The following is a 22,642-nucleotide window of genomic DNA, read 5'->3' on the forward strand; positions in this document are numbered from 1 at the left end:
ACTTTTTTGGAGAAAAAAATCTTCCTCCTAGTATAATCATAATACTGATCATCGTGTTTTAGGGGGGGAAAATCATGGCACCCCATCTTTAATACAGCCTTTGAAAATACAGTGTCTTCTTTTTTTGTGAACAATAGAGACTGAGACAAATGTCCCACTTGCAGTAGACCAGACAAAGGTCAGTCATCACTCACATGATGATGGAGTCTTTTCAGATGGAGTCGGGGAGTTGTCAGGCACAACAGCAGCAGCATTTACACAAGAAGAATGTCAGAGATTAGAAACTCGCTGACCCAGTGGTCTGAGAAAAGTACTGGGAAAAGGACTAATATTTTTAGTAAAAGTGTCAATACTGCAAAGTAGGCCTTTGATGGCGTCGTAATGCCGAATGTACACTTAGATGCATGCTGAAAATAACAGATCTACAAGCTCCCAAAAATGGCAGATCTACAAGCTCACAACGCGCCGCGTTGTGACGCGTTGTGAGCTTTTGGATCGGATGTTTTAGGACGCATAACCAAGCATAAAACTTAGTTCTACTATATCTCTCTACTATTATATTCCACTCCCTTACATTTTAGCCTAATTTTTATTTGTTGACAAAATTGTCAAAACATTTAGTTATCGTTTTTGTCATATCGTACTGTAGATCCGTTTTCATTTAGTTTTCGTCAGTGAAAAGAGGTAGTCGACAAACATTTGTCCTCATAGTTTTAGTCGACAGAATCAACACTGGTAGTCCGGTGTTTTGAAATGAAGCAGTGCATTGCACATTGGAAGCCTTGAATAGGAACATTTATGAGAAACTGAATTTACATCCATTGATCCCTGCTGATTTTGTGTCTCATAAACATAGTTTAAAAGATGGAAAACATTGTTTCTGTATTGTCAAATGGAAGCAATTTAATGTTTAAGCTATAAGCTATGATATAGTGTGTATCATAGCTTATAGCTTAAACATAAAATGTGTTCGTATAGGCAGGCTATGCTTTTCTATAAAACAGACTCAATGGGAAGGATCCATTTTCTTTTTACAGTAAATAACTTTTTTTTAAAGACAAAGACGGCTTGTTTTCCGAGGTCACAGTGTCTTTTCTACATGTACAGCAGGCCATCGCATCACTCTGAGCAACGGGGCGAGCCTTCCACCCACGGACACACACACACACTGTAGTCTTGACAACGTGTCACTCATAACCCAATTCTCCCCATAAATTGCTGGCACTTTGCCAGGGGGAGGATCATGTAATCCACTAGCAGAGCTTTCATAGAATTGCTTCAGCTCTCTGATGAATTTCAATGTTTCACGTTTCATATCTAATGTGTGTGTGTGTGTGTGTGTGTGTGTGTGTGTGTGCGTGCGTGCGTGTGTGTGTGCGTGCGTGCGTGCGTGCGTGCGTGCGTGCGTGCGTGCGTGCGTGCGTGTGTGTGTGTAGCGTTCAAGGACGCACGTGTCAAAAGGCTGCGTTTACGCACACAGCTCCCCCTGGGTTCGTGTTTACTTGAAGGTGCATTGAGGGTCATCTCATTCCACTCTCAGTGGGGGTCTTTTATCAGGCAGTAAGAGCCCTTCACACAGAGCACGGTAGGTAGCCTAATGATCATCATAACCATAAACACGTCGTTCTAACTCGAGCAGATGGCCATATACACCGCTACTATAACCACAAGTATAGTCGTTGATGCTATCGTTTGGATCACTTTCAGAGCAATTCTTATGAAGGATACTGACAAACTTTCAAAATCCATCAGAAGGACATTTGGAATGCAGGCGGTCTCAGTCTTCCAAAGTTCAAAAGGTCTCAAAGTTTTGTTATTAACGGAGATGAGGAACTGGGTTGCCAGTGTCTGCTTGTAATACAGTAAGCGACTTTGGGCTGGTTTTTCTGTAAAGTTGCTTGTAAATTATTGGTACCTAATGTTGTTTAAAACAGTGGTTATTTTTGTCTCAAGGACCCCCGAATTATGTATTGTCCACGGATCCCCCCCGTTTCAAAATAGCAAATCTACAAGCTCAAGATGTGCCGCATTGCGGCGCGTTATGAGCTTGTCGATCTGCTATTTTCAAATAGCCAATGCATATAGGTTTAAAGTGTTCATGTGGCCTAATAGTATCAGATTGATATTGATATTAGCCAGGTGCTCTATAGAGTCTGTGATTAGATGGCGGTCCGTTATCGACCATAAATAACAGACCGCTGGATTCAGTGATTGGCCAATCAGAATCTTGATTGATTGATTTCATTTGGTAACATAAAAAGATCAGTTTCCGAAATTCAGTCAATGCATCACCGAGGATGAAAACACAAGACAGCCTGACGTCTTATTTCCATCAACAGAAAAACAATCAAGCATTCAACCAAGTCATTATCCAACAACATAAATGATAAACAACGTATAATATTCTCTTTGTAAGAGAAGCTCAGTTGTCACTGTGCCTTCATGCTAAAAGATATTGAGCAGTGTTTGGAGTGATGACACTTTTTCCAACGTGCTGCTAAATCTCCACGGCTATGGGACACTATAAACAAAGTGTCGAGCTGCGACACGTTGTGAGCTTGGAGGTCTGGTATTTTCGAAATTTTCATCAAAAAGCCCTTTTAGAGATTTCAGCCCCTGCCTCTCTAACATTCTCTGCACGTCCCTGCTGCCGATGGACATTTCAGCACAGTGTGAAGGTAAAGGTCACATGGGACTTTACTGCACCCCTTAACTCTCCTACTGCCAGATTATTTATTTATTTATTGGGTCTGGCGCCATCAAAAAGCGGCTTACCTTTGCGACGTTATAGTAGATAGACAGACAGACATTTATTTATTTATTTTTATTTTTTTTGGTTGTGCAATAGTGCACTTTGGTCTGCCAGGCAGCAGAGGGCGGCGTCATGCGAGAATGAATGTGAATTTGCCTGTTATGTGTTGAAGAAGAAGAAGACCAGTCACTGGCCACAGAGCCTTACAGCCGGAGGAAATCAACAAGGAAGTGAATTGTTCTCCGTTGATCTAACGCATAATGGATTTTTTACACCATCACCGCGGAAAATGTGTTTACAGTAGACGGCCGCGCGACCCCTCATCAGCTTACAGTCATCAGACGAACGAACCGAACGAGCGCCGTATTGGCATCGAGGTTCTGTAAAAAATGGGGCGAACGTTAACGTTCAAAGCGTGGGAAGAGTTAACAACTGTCCAATAGGAAAGGAATTTAATAGCTGTCGTGTCATTGTACTGTGCTGTAGGGTCAGACAGTTCAGTGGAGATGAAGTCACCCGTCTAAGACAGGGGTCTTGAACGTTTTCAGGCCATTCAGGTGAGAGAGAGTTGAAGCAGGGACCCCCACAACCTTTTCATAGATTCCATATATTTTCATCATTTGAGAGCACAATCATCAGTGTATTTTGGATTCATGTCAATTTGTGTTTTCAGATATTTAACCACTTGAACTGTCAATACTTAATAAAGTTGACCTTTCACTCTGTACTTGGTCTGCTCTTTTTCCCCTCTACAAACCCTCTTGGCTGAAAATAGCTGATCTACAAGCTCAGAGCTTGTAGATCTGCTATGTTTGGCTAAAGTTCTCAGAATATGGACGCTATAGGGTTTAAGTGGTTAATATAAAAAAGGAGAAAAGAAGGTTTCTATCACACAAAGATTTGGAGGACCCCCTGTAGTGACTCTGAGGGACCCCTAGGGATCCGGACGCCCTGTTGAAGACCCTTGGTCTAAGACATTGTTTCCAGGGGTTCGTTCGGCACCCATGTGAGGGTCACTGGACCATTTTCTATGGGTCAGGACTCAAGTGAAAATCCCATTTTCTTTTCCTATATTTAAAAAAAAAGATATATATTTGCACAGATTATTTTTTTAAATAAAACGTTTTACAATAATAAAAAAGACTAAGTGTGATTATTGTAATAATATTGTATAGTATTATAGTGACCGTTGGTCGCTTATCTCCCGATTAGGGAGTCTTACTGGTAGTGTATTATATGTTATACAGGCACTGTATAACATCAGTATTAAGCCTATAATATAGGCTTAATATTCCCAGATATTATCTGGGAATTCCCATAATATGGCCATATGGACATGTGGTAGGCCTATATGACATCAAACATCTATGATGTCAGACGTTAATTATCTCCATATTTGGGAAAATACGGACACATTTTGTCCAACTTAAACAACCAAACAGGTCTGTGCATTGTTGTCCAGTAATGGCGAGTGCCAAAGTGTGGCCGGCCCTCGGCCGCTGATCCCATCAATAGTCTTTAAAAGACAAAGAAGCGGCCGTGCATACACTATAGCCAAAGTGCCAATATTTATTTTAAGTAACAAAAATTATCACTTCAATAAAAAGGACTGAATTTGATTGTTGGGAGCACTCGGGCCTGCACAAAAAGTTGTGTACTCATTTACAGATTTGTAATTATATTGGGGCTCCCTAAACAGAGAAAGAAGAAAGTGTTGTGGTCCTATGACCACCACCTAAACATTTTTAATTCAAAGTATATAAAAAAGCAATGTAAATTGAGGCGGAAAAATCGCAATAATCGTGATATAAACCGAATCGCCACCCTATGAATCGAATCGGGAGGTAAGTGAATCGTCCCAGGCCTAAATATTATCATAGGGCTTCTCGCCCTTGGGGCGTCTTACTGGTTACAGTAGGAACCAAATGGACCATTATGGGTCTGTAACTCAGATCCAAATGGACCCGTCAGGGTGATCTTTGTAAATGTTGGTTCCATTTGTACTCAGATAGAAATGTCATGAAATGTCATTCTTGAGACAAAAAAATATATATTATGTGATTAATCAGATGATTAACTACGCAGTTTTAATCATTGGACAGCACTAATATATACATTATTAATTAAAATTAATACTATCTAATGTAGTATAATATCAGATAGATTAGTATTATTATTGTTAATATTTCAATACATAAAAAAAACTATGTATGATGAAAAATAATGTTATAATTGCAATGCAATTATGTAATGCGCAATTTCATCGCACACTTTCCAATAAAACAATAAACAACAACATAACAAATAGAATACATTTATTAATTCTCTGAGCCATGATATTATACACACAGGCAGTGGTGGAAGAAGTAGGCCTGCTCACATTTAAAGTAAAAGTTTCAGTTCCACAAGTAGAAGTACTTTTTATGCAGTATGTCCGTCCCATTTGTAGGTTTTCAACATATAGGCCTAACGATCTTTTGAAAATAGCAGATCTACAAGCTTGCATGTGTGTCACATCGTAGATCTTGTTGAATTGCTATTTTCAAGTAGCCAACAAAATATAATAATTGTAGTACAATAATTGCATGGCTCTGAGAATAAGTGGAGTAGAAGTAAAAGTATTGACACATTTTGTAAACACTACAGGTAAAGTAAAAAATACCTCTAAATTGAACTTAAGTACAGTACTTGAGTACAGACATGTACCGTACACAGGTCTGGTAAGAGATCTATCCTGCTTTCAGAGCTCCTTGAAGCACGGCAGTTTCCCAGCTTTGTGGAGGTAGAGCAAAGGATGAACAAACCCGAAAGTCACTGCGATTGCAGATGTGATGTAAGTTATAGCAACTGAGCGGTGATAAAACAGATGTTGGATGAAACAGCTCATGGTAGTCAGTGCCATTACTATCAAGCTGATCAGAATGATTCTAAAAGCCCTTCTCTTCATGTTGTTTCCCTCCCCACTGTCCCTCTGTCCTTCTCCTGGTCCAGGCTGTTTCAGAGCTCTGAGGACCGAGAGGCAGCAGAAAGACACCACAGAAATGCACACAATGTCAAAGCTTGGAAAGATGTAACGCAACACTGCTGCTGTTGGTGCCCAAAAATATAACATGCTGAAGGCAAAGACCATCGGCCAGACAACACAGCAACAGGCCACCTTGTACCGAAGAGCTTTGTACCTGAGAAATACCACAGGGTGAACCACCGCTATGTAACGCTCCACACAGATACAACACTGGAACGATGGGACAGAGAACCCGTACAAAACGAGGCCTGAGCCAAAAACATAGTAGAGCTGTGCAAAGTAAAATACGGATGCCAGGGGAGAGACGACCACAGACACAATCACGTTGATATAAAATAACTCGGAGGCTATCGTCCCACCAGCTCCACTCAGGATCAGCCACAGAACGTAGCTGTTGATGGGGAGACCCAGGATGAGGTTGATGGAGTTGAGAGCAATCGGTAGAGCCTGTCCGGTGTCGTTTGCTGAGGATATGATGAGGGAGGAGTTGGTGCCATTTTCCAGAGTGTCATTCATCTCCAGACTCTGTGATTGCCCTGCAGCCAGATCAGAAGAGATAAAACATAATGGCTGGATTTGAGTGCAGATGACTGAATGTAAATAGCAAAACTAATAGAATATTTTGTTGTTTTGCTGTCATTTAAAAATAAACAGTGCAAGCCATCAAAGGTGTCAAAATGGGTAAAATCTCAAAAAAGCTCAAGCTAGTTTCCATTGTAGTAGTAGATTAAACATTTTAGATCAGTGGGCTCCCAGACCTTTTAGCTCGGGACCCAAAAGATAATTGATCCCAACCCATTGTTGGGAAACTAAACAAATCTCCTCAATGTTCCACTGAAAACAACAACTATTTTAACAATGAACACAAGGTTAAAGTGATCTCACGTTTTGGATGCCAGCAGAGTGTCGCAGATCTCTGAGTTGGGTGTTTTGGTGAAGTCTCTTCTTCAGACAGTCTCTGTCTTCCTTCGAATGATGTCTTCTCTGCGTTACCCCCTCTAAGTTCTAACTATGCCCTTCCCTGCTCCTCCTTCGACTGTGTTGCTTGCTGTACAACTAGGCTGGCACCTGTAAGCGTCATATTTGTTTTGAATTATTCCATGGAAATGTGTATTTGATCCTCATTATGCAAAGTTTGCACCCTTGGTTAGAAAAGCTCGGGCAACAACGATGTGGCGATAATTTGTTTATCACACACCCATATAGCCTTTATTTGAGCAGGTTGGTTTCTACCACCGTTTGGGTGGTGAATGTAATGTCCCAGTGAGACATAGTCGGCTATTAGACCTCTGTCTAAAACCGGGTTATAACTAGTGTAAAAGTGAAAGTTTTTTTAGATAGCTAGGCTTAGCCTAGATGTTGAAACAACTCTGTTGAAACAATTTCAGCGCCTACATACGGTATAGACAGTCTATATATAGACACTTAAAAATAACTGCTAATCAACGTCTAATCTAAGCCTAGCCGTCTAAGAAACTTTCACAATGTGTGTCATTTCAAAACTTCACACATCCTGCCATTAGCAATACAGTATATTTTCAGGGGATTTGCAGAACGTTGAGCTTGTATTATCAGCTATTTTCGTTCTTTGTATGACCTTCTCTGACTTCAAAGTTTAAATCTACCTATGGAGGTGGATTTTGCTTTTTATTGGGAATGGATGGTTTCTTGCCATTTGTGAGTTTATGCAAAAATACGCTCGATTCTCCATAACACATTTTTAAAGGCAAAACCGGGAAAGAAACCTGTGGAGAGAATTTGCAGGAAAAGAGCAGTAAATATGGAACACATTGTAAAGAGCGTTGGATAAAGGCGATATATAAATGCACCATTTACCATTTAAATTATTACTTAAAGTAAGTGGTAAAAAACGTTTTCTTTGCCGTCGGCTGTTATTGTTATATTTATTTTTATCATTCTTCTGCCACTTCTTTTTTTTTTTTTTTATTAAATTTTATCTAACGATTTTTGCAACCCATTTTCACCCTGTGCCAATTCTTCTGCCACTTCTGTCACGATATGCTGTACAAACGTAACATCCACAGAGCGTGGAGAAAAGACAAATCAAACATGAGGTTAGACATAAGGCAAACAAAATTAGCAGGTATGCATGAGGTTAGGCACACTGTAATTTTCTAAAAGTACCAGATATGTACATGTGTTTCGACAAAACGCTCCAAAGGTAGCAGGTGCGTACATGAGGTCAGACATGAGGTGCAAGACAGGCAGGGCCATGGTGCAACCTGTCAGACATTTATTGTGGTTACTAGCTTGTCTCTGTCACCTGTGAGCAGTGTTGGACAGAGTATATTCTAATCATAGGTTGGAGAGGCTTATTGTGGGTATCAGACAGAGCACGGGAGTCTATAATTTCACAATGTGCTCAAGTTTACCTTTTTTGAATACAAACAGTATGGGTTTGGTCATGTTCTATAATAAATAAACAGAGGTTTTCATCTCCTGATGGCTACTTCTCCCAAACGACTATGAGAATTTGAGTTTTTGCATCAGTGCCGGGTGCCACAGACCACACACTACAGTTTACAATAGGAAACGTTTTATCCCGACTTTTACGTCGGGAAAAGCACTCGACGGTCTGATTTGAACTTTAGTCTGGAACGGCATTTACTGTATTTAGGTAAGAAACTGCAGGTAGGCCGGAATTCTCCTTCAAGGCCCTGCCTGGTGGAACACCAGTACTACCTGGTAGTACTGGTATTACGACCTGATAATGTGATAAAGTGGGACTTATTTCAATCCTGTAGCTTCAGGGTGGGCTAACAGCCAAAACAACAAAGAAAAGGAAACGAAAGAAGAACAAACTAAACTTAACCTCATAGCAAATCAAAAGGAACCAAAAAGACAAATCGATAGCTTAACAAAGAAATGGAATCGTGTAGTAGAGCTCAGAATCCACATCCACTCCAATGTGGCTCCAATGTGGACCTTGGACATCCGCTATTGGCATAGGCGATTTGGGAAGAGTAGCAGCCTATGTGTCTGTGTTTATGGCTGTGGCCAATCAGGGACCAGCATTCTTGGTGACATCACTATCAACAAGTGCGACCTGATATAAATAACACTGAGAAAACGTGACAGATACACTTGCGCACTCTGCTGGTGCACAAGAGGGCCATACATGGCCACGAGAGCACAAGGCTGAAGTTGGCACCTCGACAGAGTGCAGTCTAGTTCATTCAGCCAGCGTTCAATTCATTCAGCTCCTTCATTCTCATTATTTGTAAAGCTTACACAATACAGCCTCTATCTAATAGTTCTCTTAGGCAGTCTTTATAAGCTTAAAATAGCTGTCCCTGCTGCTATGTCTTAAAGGGCTTTAAGAGACTTTTCTACTCAATATTTAGTTTATCTCTGTGGATATATCAATTCATGCCCTTGAAGGGTTCTATGTTGATGCTCTCTGTGTCTTATCGTCGTTGTCGGCTGAAAACCTCGTATCTCCAAGTTTCAAATTTGTACGTTCTTTCGCAAAATAAAGCCCTGCTTCATCATACAAGGCCGTCGCACAAAAGTAGTGAAAACAGCAGATCTACAAGCACACAACGCCTCGCGGTGCGAGGCGTTGTGTGCTTGCAGATCGGCTGTTTTCACTAGTTTAAATCATTTTTTAAATGATAAATGCAAAACGAACGGTTTTGGACATACAAGGTTTTCACCCGACAACGATGTTATGCTCTGCTTCTGGGGGGGGGGTTGTGATCTCAGATTCTGTGTCATGCTTGCGCAGGTAATCTGTAGGAGTCACACCGCCAAACTGAATGCAATATCATGGACTCCGCCAGGGGTTTTCAGGCCAAGGACACCTTAGTTGAGAGAGAGATGAAGCAATAAGGACCCCCCACAACTTGTTAATAGATGCCATATAGTTTCATCTTTTGACTGTACAATCACAATCAGTGTATTTTAGATTCATGTCAATTTGTGTTTTTAGATATTCAACCATTTGAATTGTTAATACTTGACTGTTAAAACTTGACTGTTAAAACTTGACCTTTCACTCTGTACTTAGTCTGCTCTTTTTTCCCTCTACACCAAACCTCTTTGCCGAAAATAACTATTCTACAAGCTCACAATGCCTCGCAGCGCAAGGCGTTGTAAGCTTGTAGATCTGCTATTTTTGGTTAAAGTTCTCAGAATATGGACGTTAGGGTTCAAGTGGTTAATATAAAAAAGGAGAAAAAGGGTTTCTATCACACAAAGATTTGAAGGACCCCCTGTAGTAACTCTGAGGGCCCCCTAGGGGTCCCGGACCCCCTCTTGAAGACCCCTGCCAATTAACTGTTTCAGTCAGTTTGATGATCACCCCTGAGTTTTTTCAGTCGCTCCTCCAGGTCAACGTCAGCGTCCGGCAGAGCAACTTGGGACTCTGCTATCTTCCGTTCTCCTTCCACCGACAGACTGCCCCCGGTGGCGGGGAGGTTTAATAGCTGATCTGACAGACTGAGACCCAGTTCGTCCAGCACTTGGGACACGATGGCGTTGCTTTCTTCCTCGTCGTCCTCATCACCCATCGCATCGTCCATGGCGTCGTTCATCATGTCCTCCTTCGTGTCCATGACTTCACTCTGTCGCTCAAACTCCACCATAATGTTATTGATCTGAGTCATGTTGAGCTGTCTGTTCATGCTGGCCATGGCTTTGGTGATGTCTTTCATTGCCTGCGTCCTGCTGTTGTTCGACGTCAGCGTCACGATCTGGAGACCGACTCCTTCGGTCTTTGCTCTCAAGAGGTGCAACTTCTTGATGTGGTTCCTGGTGCGAACCAGGTCCTTGGCCAGGATCCTGACGACATCCATTTGCCCCTTCTTAGACGTTTTCTTTATATCGGCGACGATCTTCCGCTGCTGCTGCTCCAGTCTTTGTCGTTCTCTGTCCAGACCTCGAATGGCTTGGCGGAGCGCCCGCTGGTTCTGTTTCAGTAGCTTCTGCGGGGTCTTCCTCTTCTCAAACAGCAGGTCCATCTCGTAAGAAGTCTGTCGGGAGGTGACGCTAGGTATTTTAAGGTCACTATCGATTTTGAACTTAGCAGTTATAAAGTTTTGCTTACCACAATAAGACCTAAGTAGCTTCTCGAATGACCATGAAGCATTTTCGGAACAAAAGAACTCCTGAGAAAAGTAGGAGTGGTGACCAAATGATTTAATGTGACCAGCCTGTGATGTCAGTAATCTATTACGTCAGTTGTCTATGAAGTCAGTAGTGTGTCAGAGCTCGGATTTGATATGTTTCTGTGTGATGCAGGGTGACATTTTGAACACAAGGTGGGGGGGGCTTGTCCAAATTCACATGACACAAATGGCCAAATATGGACGATTCATCACAGGTCACATCATGTTTACACCACAATGACCTATTAGCAATCTACTAGTACTAGTCCTGTGCCAGGGGGCATGCACAGTATAGGAGGGATTGAATGTGTGATGTAGGAGTCACAGAAGTAATGTTGGTGAACCCAGACCGGTGCTCGTTGGGCAGAACAGTCACTATTGACATTCAGCTGTCTGTGAGAGTAGGCATTGTTTCAGCATGCAGCAGTTACCATGGTGGATATCACCATGCTCATCTCCAAATTTGGGCATTGTTTCAGCAAGCGGCTGTTACCATGGTGGATATCACCATGCTCATCTCCAAATTTGGGCATTGTTTCAGCATGCGGCTGTTGCCATGGTGGCGACACTGTGTAGTATCAGTGATGTCAGCATGCGTGGTGTCAGCATATGCTCACGCTCCCCAAAAACTATTATTTAAAGACCAGTCGTCAACCCAGAACACCTTGTCACTCTCGACTCTCCTGTTCCTGACTCTCCCTCAGCTATACTTGGCATCGCCCCTCGTCCGCACAGTCTTGCTTCACAGAATATAATAACGGTAGAGGCTGCATCACTTTACTTCAAGCCAAAGACTGAACCTTATCATCAAATACTGTATATAGTGTTTAATTGAACCCAAAGCCACGGGTCAGGATGTGGTCAGGAGCATGGATACTCCTCCTCTTGGCTCTACACCTCGGCTCCGGAGCAGGCCAGATGGTGCAGACGGACTCCAGCGCGCTGGGCTTGGTGGGCTCTCAGGCGGAGCTGCGCTGCGTCCTCCAGAACAGCCAGCCTCCCGTGTACATCACCCAGGTGGTCTGGAACAAGCTCCTCAAGAACGGCACCCGGGAGGCAGTGGCCGTGGCCAACGCGGACCACGGAGCGAACATCCGGCCTCCATTCGAGGGGCGGGTCAGCTTCAAGCAGGTGGCGGCGGGCGCCAACGGCTTGCGGCTGGACGACGCCACCATCGTCATCTCCAACCTGCGTCCGTCCGACGCGGCCGAGTACATCTGCGCTTACACCACCTTCCCCGCAGGCGTCCTGGAACAAAGGACCAGACTCGGCACGATGAATTTGACCAAGCATACCGTCGTGGCGGCACCGCCCCAGGAAGCCAACCCGGTGACAGTAGCTACTTGTTGCGTGACGTACTTGGCTGACGGTAAGCTCCCTGTCATGATTGAGGTAGGGGGGCCCACCGAAGCCCGCCAGAATCGGAACGCCGACGCTTGCGGCACCTGCGACTTTCACGTCAACTATGCGGTGGTGGGGCCGAGCCGACAATGGCACGGTCAGAAAGTCACCTGTGCCGTGAGGTACGGCAACACAAGGTTGGCGGACAGCGTGGCGCTCGACGTGCAGTACCGACCCGAGATGAAGATAGAAGGCTTCGACGGGAACTGGTACCCTGGTCGCCGGGACGTTGGGTTGGCCTGCCAGGCCGACGCTAACCCTCTGGTCAGCGCATACCACTGGACGCGGCTGAACGGCTCACTGCCCGCCAACGCGGAGATCATCCAGAACCACATCCTCTTCTTCAGTGGCCCCGTCACCTCCAGCATGTCCGGCAGGTACATCTGCCAGGCCACCAACGCCGTGGGCACTGGAAGCGCCAGCATTGAGGTCTACGTCAGGGGAGCAGGCAATGCGGCCATCACCCTTTGGCTGGCCGTGGGTGGCGCGTTGGTGGCGGCAGCAGCGGCCGCAGCCATCCTCATCGTGTGCCTGAGACGCCAGAAGCGTCGCCAGGCAACTGGAAACGAATCCTATTGGATCTCTAGGAGCCAGGAGCCTACAAGGACCATATAATGATGCTACTAAATAAATCAAAAATAGCGCTTTGTGCCAAGACGTAGGCAGGCTGGAGAGCTGTCTGCAGGAGAACAATACCAGACAAGTGTGGGGCGGTTTCAGAAAGATCATGGGGTCCACGGCTCTGCTAACTCAGCTGTGTCAGGCAGCTGGCAAACAAGATTAACCTTTTTTTCAACCGTTAGCAGGAGAAAGGTTGGTTACAGAGCAGCTCGCTGTCCTCACGCATCTCTTCAACCTCTCCCTGAGGACGAGGAAGGTATACCACAGATGTGGAATTCCATGGCTGCATTGTCTCTGTGCTCAAAAAAAGGTTATCATGGTAATCGAAAGAAGACTTTAAACTAGTAATTGAAAACATAAAGTATTTCTGGCCAAATACCCATTCACTTTAATGTTAATTCTTCTGCAACCAGCAGGATGGGAAATGGTGACACCCTCTTGGCCATTAATGACAACTGCAGCGTGTTTGAGAGACCTGACCACCAAGTAATTACAGAGTCAAGCAATTAAAACAAAAAAAACAAAAACAATTTTAAAAAGAAGTGTAATATCAGAGATCATCCAGAACCGCCTTTGACTGTAAGCAAAGTAGGCCTACTTGCTTTTTATTAATTTAAGAACATTTGACAATTTCCACTTATATGACATGCCCAAGGCCTAGTTGAAAAAAGAAGAAAAAACTGTTGCAGGGTCATGACATCAAGGTCTGCAGACAGTCAAATAAATTAAATTGTGTTTAGATTTGATTCAAAACAGAATCCACCTCCTCCCTCTCCCATCTCACTACATGAGGTCAGGTAGGGGGTCACATCTGTGATCACAATCCCAATGAGTTTGAAAAGACTGTCTGCGATGGAATAAAATAAGAGTTTGTGTCATTCATCTAGTGCAGGGGTCTTCAATGTTTTCAGGCCAAGGACCCCTTAGTGGAGAGAGAGATGGAGCAGGGACCCCCACAACCGTTTCATAGATTCCATATAGTTTCATTGTTTGACAGCACAATCATCAGTGTATTTTGGATTCATGTTTACGTGTGTTTTCAGATATTTAACTTGTACCGTCAATACTTAATAAACTTGACCTTTCACTGTGAACGAGCGCACGCACACGCACGGACACACACACAAACACACACGCGCACACACACACACACACACACACACACACACACACACACACACACACACACACACACACACACACACACACACACACACACACACACACACACACACACATATTTTTCTCTCTCTTAACAATAAGCATGTCAAGACAATGTAGTGCCTGAAGAAACTAAGATTTTCAGTCACAAAAGTCAGAATACTGCTCTGCCCACAAACCATAAGAGAATTGACAGGCCTGGCAGTGGTCAAACACTGCGCTGGACAACTTTGAAGTATTTGTCTGGCTTTTTTCTGACCTTTTTATTTAGGGTATAGCAGTTTTGTGGTTCCACTCAAAAAAGCTCATTCATTTTCCCAATAGAGATTTCCAAAACGATTATGTTAAGCCTGTTCAGTCAGCTGTTATTTCAATTACAGCGTATTTTAAGTCAGATTAGGGATGTATAACATGTTGCATCAATCAAACTTGCTATCTTTTTAGGTAATCAATGTATTTTTACATGGAATTCACTCAAACGCTCGAACTCGTACATCTGGTATATCATTTCCTACTTTAAGTATGATATAGGATCTTATCACATCCTTGGTATGAAAACAATGTAAAAGAGTTGCTTGAATGAGATATAATTGATTTAAACTAAAAACGAATTGTTTAATGCTGTTTTTTAGCTGTGTTACATTATCATGCTGTTACAATTAATCACATGTGGGCTTAAAATGTAACATCGGAACAGCGTTCACTTACGGTTTAATAACTCATGACCTGTTTAATCAATTGAGTAACTTGAAGTGGTTTATGATAGCAGACATGTGTAGGTCCTTTGCCTGAAAATATTACATATCATCGTTGTCGGGTGGAAACCTTGTATGTCCAAAACCGTTTGTTTTGTATTTATCATTTTAAAAATAGTGAAAACAGCAGATCTACAAGCACACAACGCCTCGCAGAGCGAGGCGCTGCGAGGCGTTGTGTGCTTGTAGATCGGCTGTTTTCACTACTTTAGTGCGACAGCCTTGTATGGTGAAGCAGGGCTTTACTTTAGCGAAAAAACATACAAATTTGAAACTTGGAGATACAAGGTGTCTGCCCGACAGTGACGATATGCAGGTAAAAGGAGCTCTGAGTAAATAAGTGAAATGTGAAAAACAATTGTGCAGGCTCTGCCTTAACTGTAAACTTACTGACCCTGTTCTCCCTTACTCTCTCCACCACAGCCATTAACGCACATCTGTACTGCCACTGCATGTCATTTAATACATGCTGGATTAGTTGCTACTACATCATGCTCTCGGGAGTCTAATTGCGTGGGATGTTTCACACCAGTAACATTTCTCTTCACGTCTCACTTTGTAAAGTGGGATTTTCCAGAGCTGAATATTCCTGAGGGCAAGCTGAGTTAAATGAGGATCCTGCCTCCACACTCCATGCGCCTCAATTATGCAACACTCTGTCCAAAGATATTACTGAGGCTCAGGCAGGACTGATTTTAACATGGTGCAAAATGTAGCTTTACCTTGGCGTTAAATTAACAGGAACCGGTGTGGTGTTGTTTATTGTGTTTTCTGTGGGCCTGATTCTGCTGAGAAGTTAGTTTTTTACTGATTTATTATTAGTTTTATGGTGGTGGAGGACTTGGCTTCCTATTAAAACCCCAAATGCGATCCAATTATTATGATCTATGCAAGTTTATATCTTCATAAATCAAGATGAGTACTCTGACATCTTAGGAATAACTTACACAAATATTCATCATTTAAACTAAAGCATAAGAATAATAAAAGACAAACTCAACTCCAGAGTTTTGTAGTTGAATGAAAGTTCAATGAAAGCACACAGATAATAGTCTGTACTCTCAAACGTATAGTTTTTTATATTATTCATTAAAATGCACTGCAGTAGTGCGAGACGAAGGCAAAAAAACTAAACGACCTGTGTCAGCGTCTTAATGATGGATTTATAATTCACACAGTTGACACGCAGGAAATGACCTGGCGGGGGGAGAGACTGTAAACAATGTTTAGGAGGAGAATAAATGTCACTCTGACTAATCTAATAATCTATACCTCGCATTACTGGCTCTTTTGGTGTCAAATTGAGGTCTGCTGGAGAAGCTTTTCAAATGCACTGACCTCACAGTGAAACCAGTTGCACACAAGTCTTATGAAACCAAATATGGATTTTTAAATGAACCCCAACCGTTCACGTCGTCCAGGCCCTAACATGCTACCGTGGCCTGCTGCAACCATAGACAGTAAAAAAAAAAATATGGACAGTGGAAAGCCATTGGTTTCTATGCAGCGCAAATGAAGCTTTTTTGGCCGTTGTATGGGTGCCGCCATCATTGTTTTAATGGTACCAAAGGAATGCTATAGAGGGTATGCGCGTGACATCATCATCATACCAGGAAGTTATGCGGGAACGCCTACTGAGTGGCAAAAAAACGACTTTCTGCACTTGACAGTCCATACACCAAACAGAAAGGTCCTAACTGATTGCATTAAACAACGTTAAACTCACTTTGCCACTCACTTTGCCACTCGATGTGCCACTCGATTTGCCATTCACTTTATGCATGCGCATACCCTCTATTGGCTGCCAACGGTCACGTGCAACCGCAGGATACATGGGACATTGTCTTGAGCTTGCTTGAGCTAAAGCATACGAAGAATAATCATCACAAGCCTATGATCACAAGCCCCTCCTACAGCAAACCCTGCTATATATTGGACCATATTTTCACAAAACGCAAATCATGGTGATTAAACTAGCGACAGGAACCATAAAGTATTTATGACAATGTTTATTAAGGTAAGAAAATCAAATGTAAAAGTTCGGGGGGAATGAATGGAATTCATTTAGCCTACTTTTTCCACCACTGGCTGTGAGCTCCATGTGGTTGATTATCCTGCTGGCCTCCTCTGTGCAGCTGGAAGCAACCAACCAGGAGCAAGCATTTATATTACCATTAGGTTGCCACCTGTTGCCTTTGCACATTTTCTCTTGCGTATAGAAGTTCTATTTCTGTTTTGTATTACAGAGTCGGTATGCAAATTGTGTATGTGTGTTTGTGTATGTGTGTATGTGTGTGTGTGTGTGTGTGTGTGTGTGTGTGTGTGTGTGTGTGTGTGTGTGTGTGTGTGTGTGTGTGCGTGCCTGCCTGCGTGCGTGCCTGCGTGCGTGCCTGCATGTGTGTGATGATAACTTTTTCATGGGGGGGGAATTTCATGTTGATATATTAAAGAAGAGTAGGCTACCTCAAATTGCCATATATTGCTGTACTTTAATATATTTTGATGAGAAGTCTTTATTATAAAAAACATTAGGCCTATCGGGTAAAATATCCGGCGTTAGCGTTAGTGTTTTTCTTTCTTTTTTTTTTTTAAAGCCTGTCAGGACAAAATGTTTCTTATGTATGTAAACAAAGGGTATTTATTAAATGTAGTATATCAAATAATGTAATATTCAAATATGTTTTCACATAGGATCGAAGGTTGTATGGTCATGATTCAGGCTCGAGGCTTAACATAATTGTTATAAATATTTTTGGAAAAGTCTATGGGGAAAATGTTTTTAAGTGACCCCAGTAAACCATTTCCGCTGCGATGCTCTATAGCCACTTTACTTCTCCATGGTCTCTCTCTGCCTCTCTCTGTCTCTCTCTCATAGTAGCACACACACACACACACACACACACACACACACACACACACACACACACACACACACACACACACACACACACTTGCAAAGGGAAACAATAAATGTCCTCATCATTCTCCATTCAACTTCAGTCTTCGTCATAAAACTCATTTTCGCTGCAAATCTTCTCTCGAGAAGCATCTGCTGCTGCTACACAGAAAAGGCAATTACCACTTCTGCCAGCTTCTATAAACACTTAATCATTCAAGTAATGGGTTGAATGTACGCTAGCATGGCCCTGAAACCATGTTCAACTCTGGGCCTTCTGGGATTAGATTTTTTCTTTTCATATGTTCACCTGCTAATTCTATTCTGCAGATGGGATGTCTGAAGTTAAAAGGTTATATTTCTTTTTTCATTTAATTTAATTCAAGAAAAAGGCCTTTTTCGTGCTTTTTTAAAACAGAAAATAGGCTTCAATGCCAGAGCTGTTTTATCGTCACTGTCGGACAGAAACCTCATATCTCCAAGTTTCAAATGTGTACGTTGTTTTTTTTTCATAAAGTAAAGCCATGCTTCATCATACGAGACTGTGGCAAAAAACTAGGGGAAATAGCAGATCTACAAGCACACAACGCCTCGCGGTGCTTGTAGATCAGCTATTTTCACTATTTATTTAAAAAAATTAAAATGACCAATACAAAAGGAACGGTTTTGGACAAGGTTTCCACCTGACAACAAACGATATGACACGCACACATTCAATCTTACTCACAGGAAAAGCATCGACAACTGCATGAAGCATGTCTCTTCCATCACCTCCCTGCTCAGGAAAGCCATCCCTGCTGCTTCTCCGGGGTGTCATTTGTAAAACAAATCGATGGCGGACCTTTTCTTAACCTATGGGGCTTTTAAGCCGTGACATCATTTTGTAGTCAGACCTCCAAGCAGATTTATATCAATATCTGTCCCTCGCTATTTCAACAGATCCGAGACAAAAATAACGACTAAAGTATAATTCTACCACTTTCCTTGCAACAACAAAGAGAAGAAAAATTTGAAAATAGTAAAAATAGTAAAAAGATTCACGGGCGCTGGGGCCTTTTGGCCCCAAAAGTTCTCCTCTGCCTACAAAATGATGTCAGACTTAACAGCCCCAGCTCTTTTCCAGAAAATGTCCACAGGTTTCTTTCCCTGTTTTGCCTTTCTAATTGTTATGGAGAATGGAGCGTATTTTTGCAGAAACTCACAAATGACAAGAAACCACTCCATTCCCACTGAGAAGCAGAATCCACCTTCATAGATAGATTTAAACTTCAAAGTTCAAAGTCAAAGAAGGTCATAAAAATAGCAAAAATAGCTGATCTACAAGCTCAATGTTCTGCAAATCTACCTGGAAATCTACTGACTTGCCAATGGCAGGACGCGTGAAGTTTTGAAATAGCACATCTGTATATGCCGTGCTTCTTTTTATGTAAAATAGCGACAATCACAGATCTACCAGCTCACAACGCATATCGTGCTATTTTAGTTTAGTTGATTTTCTTTTCTTTTTTTTTCTTCTTTTTTAGAAAGGAAAGAAAATAAGTACAGGACACGTGCATATCTCCTTTTATGGGCCGTTCTGTCCGTGACATCAGTTTTCTCCATAAATGGAGTTCCATGCTCATCTATCTATAAATGCGAGAAGTCTCTGCGTGTCTGTCTGTCTGTCTGTGTGTCTGTCTGTAATCCGCGTATCTCGAGAACCGTTCGTCCCACCGGCTTCAGATTCGGCACGCGCGTTCCCCGCCGCGGCACGGAGTGCAGTGCCGGGTCTCGACCCGACCCGACGCGCGGTTTTCCCGAACCGGCGCGAAACGTTCGGAATCTCCTTATGCGGGGTTGATTGTTGACATCAGGCTGTTCCGGAGGAAATCGGCGAAAGCTCTGACTCATTGTGACATCACTTCATAAAAGGCTCTGACATCACGTACGCCACATGAGTCAACAAAAAATCTCTGAGTGTGTATGTATGTATGTAATCCGCGTATCTCGAGAACCGTTCGTCCCACGGGCACGCGCGTTCTCCATATATGGGCATAAAATGAATGCCCCCATATATGGGCATAAAATGGATTGCAGACAGACAGATACAGATATCTCCATATATGGACATAAATGGACAGAGGCAAACAGATGGTCAAAGATCTCCATATATGGGCATAAAATGGACGCAGACAGACAGATACAGATATCTCCATATATGGGCATAAATGGACACAGGCAAACAGATGTTCAAAACGGGTCCTATGACAACAGGTGTGAGGTTTGCATTAAAGGGGGAACCGGCACTGTGTCTGCAACACAGTTGGAGGCACAGACAGATACTCCATATATGGGCATAAAATGGACGCAGATAGACAGATATCTCCATATCTGGGCATAAAATGGACCCAGAACTATAACTGCAGTGATCTCCATATATGGACATAAAATGGACGCCGACAGACAGACAGACAGATACAGATATCTCCATATATGGGCATAAATGGACACAGGCAGACAGATGGTCAAAACGGGTCCTAAAGGGCGGGGCATTCATTCCCTATTTACATTGTTCCGAGTTGGCCAGGTCGCCGACTAGACGCTGGGCCGCCCGAAGCTTCTAGTACAAACAATGTGAAACATAGGAGTGGTTAGCATCGCTCATGAAAGATTATACCTGAATCTTACAATGGTAGTCAAGATCAGGTTTAATCATTGCTATGTCATAGGACCTATGACATAGGTGACTGATGTCATAGATGGTACATGAATTCTCAATCACACTATCCAAACGATCTGACAACGGTTCTGGATGACATAATTCTGTCGTTATTAACCTACCCTGGTCTGTCTGAACAAACTTCGGACATCAGTTGAAGAACAGATGTGACCAAGGGGCTAGCTTTGTTTGCTGGAAATGAAGCCACTCTTTGAGCCTGCTGTTCCAATTAATGGCCCAGCAGATGTCGCTATTTCACCTTCTCCTGGTGTCAACAGATTACAATCTGAATGGGAGTCAATGATAGCTTGACACTCAGCCTGAATTGACATTTCGTTTCACTCCATTATTCAGTCTGAACTTGGTCTCGTCCAAGGCAATTTCAAGGATGGGCGTTGCCAAAGAGGCAGTCTTCTGCGATTGGTTCACCGTCTGACCAACACAACAGTAGCAAAGCAGATGACGTAGTGTTGTTATGTGTGGCTGGCTAGTGGCTAGCCTGTTGCTTGCTAGTGCTACTTGCTAACCAAAGAAACAGCAGGAATAGGAGCACAACAAACTAGTAATCAAACACAACATAACACGTCTGCTACTGGTGTTTCATAGCGAGATCGATATGATCGCATTTTACTGCAATTTACCGCATTTTACCGCGACGCGATGTGTGCGGTCCCGTCCGGCAGCGGCGAATTGCACATGAGTTCTGGGAAATCCCCACCCACGCTGATCACAAGAGGTTGATTCACAACGCTGATTCGCCGTATGGATTTTCGAACGAGGAAAGCCTCTTCAATGAGAGCAATTCTAGACCCCTGAATCGCCAAAACAAAACTTTAAAGGGGTGTGGCAAGCGATTCAGGGTCTGGAACTAGGCTAAGTCAATGAGGTTTTGGGCCAATTTGACACTAGATTTAGTAAACCTTTTAATAAACACATTCATGTTTTCAGTCGCTAGTTTAAAGTCTTTTTTAAATCATCTTGATATGTGTTTAGTTAATTATGGTTAATTTTACGACAATGATAAAGTAGGGTATGTTACTATGCTTACTACTGGTTCTACCGAGTGAAGACCCACCCTCACTGCTGTTGCAGCCAATAGCATCCATTGAATTAATACTTACCGTTAGCATTTCTGGACCGGACAGACATAGTAAGATTGCGGATTTGAAACCGCTGAATAACAGGCAGAATCCAATGGCTGAGGCTGTCCATTCAGTCTGTGGGTGTGACATTCCAATTTTTTTGGAGAACCTGCCTTTGGCACCTCAGTGGAACATCAGAGGATTGACCAAGCATTGTCACAGACAAAAAATGGGGCGGATTTGCCATGAGTGAAATGGCGCCATGCAGGTGAGAATTGGCCTCTTTTCACAGTACGCAAATCTGGGCGTCTGTGTGTGTGTGTGTGTGTGTGTGTGTGTGTGTGTGTGTGTGTGTGCGTGTGTGCGTGTGTGCGTGCGTGCGTCCGTGCGTGCGTGCGTGCGTGTGTGCGTGCGTGCGTAGGTGTGTGTGTATCAGGAAAATTGAACAGCAGTTCAGATGTTATGTCTGCACATCGCAGCACTTTACTCTCGATGCCCCTGATGCGTATCGGTCGGTCGGAAAATGAAACGACCAGCACGGAGGCACAGATGTCTCCTCTGCCTTCTCTCTCTCACGAGGTTTTTCCGTCGTTGATGTGATGACAGAGCAGATTCAATTCCAGACAGTCTGTGTGATGTGCAGTGCCATCATTACGTTCCCCGCCGCGCGGCCAGTGCTATCATTGGGCGAGTCGCTCTCCATCCTACCCGGTAACACGCTGAGAATGAGTGAGATTGACCAATGACCACTCCCCCCCACCCCCCTGTACTGTGTTAAGTGGGTGTCTCACCCCAGCAAGACGTGATAGATGCACAGGGGTGTTTATACTTTAGCTATTGAAAAATAGCAGATATACAAGCTCACAGCGTGGCACCAAGTGCCGCTGTGAGCTTGTATATCTGCTATTTTTTTAGCTTGTAGATCTGCTATTTTTTGAAAACTCTTGAAAATGTTTGCAAATCTTTGAATATATGTATTTTTTAAGCGAACATTTGAAACTAAAACTTTGCTTCTGTAGGGTCCTTAACTAAATATGTTGAGATGGGGGTCCATGGCCAAATACATATAATTTTGAGGTTCCCACACATGAAAAGGTTTGAGCACCACTGACATAGAAACAT

The 22,642-nt window shown here is 43.0% G+C and overlaps 2 protein-coding genes across 2 annotated transcripts; one reads left to right on the forward strand and one right to left on the reverse strand.

Annotated features, from left to right (window-relative positions):
* Positions 1-5,492: 5,492 nt before the first annotated feature.
* LOC308292864 (charged multivesicular body protein 2a-like) lies at positions 5,493-10,759 on the reverse strand (the record flags this gene model as incomplete). The annotated part of the gene is made up of 3 exons (XM_080735288.1): positions 5,493-5,524; positions 6,137-6,313; positions 10,102-10,759. The coding sequence occupies 3 exons, from the start codon at positions 10,757-10,759 to the stop codon at positions 5,493-5,495; spliced, it is 867 nt and encodes a 288-aa protein (XP_080591414.1).
* Positions 10,760-11,761: 1,002 nt separating this feature from the next.
* LOC308292865 (nectin 1b-like) lies at positions 11,762-12,922 on the forward strand (the record flags this gene model as incomplete). The annotated part of the gene is made up of 1 exon (XM_080735289.1): positions 11,762-12,922. The coding sequence occupies one exon, from the start codon at positions 11,762-11,764 to the stop codon at positions 12,920-12,922; it is 1,161 nt and encodes a 386-aa protein (XP_080591415.1).
* Between the last annotated feature and the right edge of the window lie 9,720 nt (positions 12,923-22,642).

This window comes from Nannobrachium achirus (genome assembly GCF_963921795.1).
Source record: "Nannobrachium achirus genome assembly, chromosome: 10".
Classification (NCBI taxonomy): domain Eukaryota; kingdom Metazoa; phylum Chordata; class Actinopteri; order Myctophiformes; family Myctophidae; genus Nannobrachium; species Nannobrachium achirus.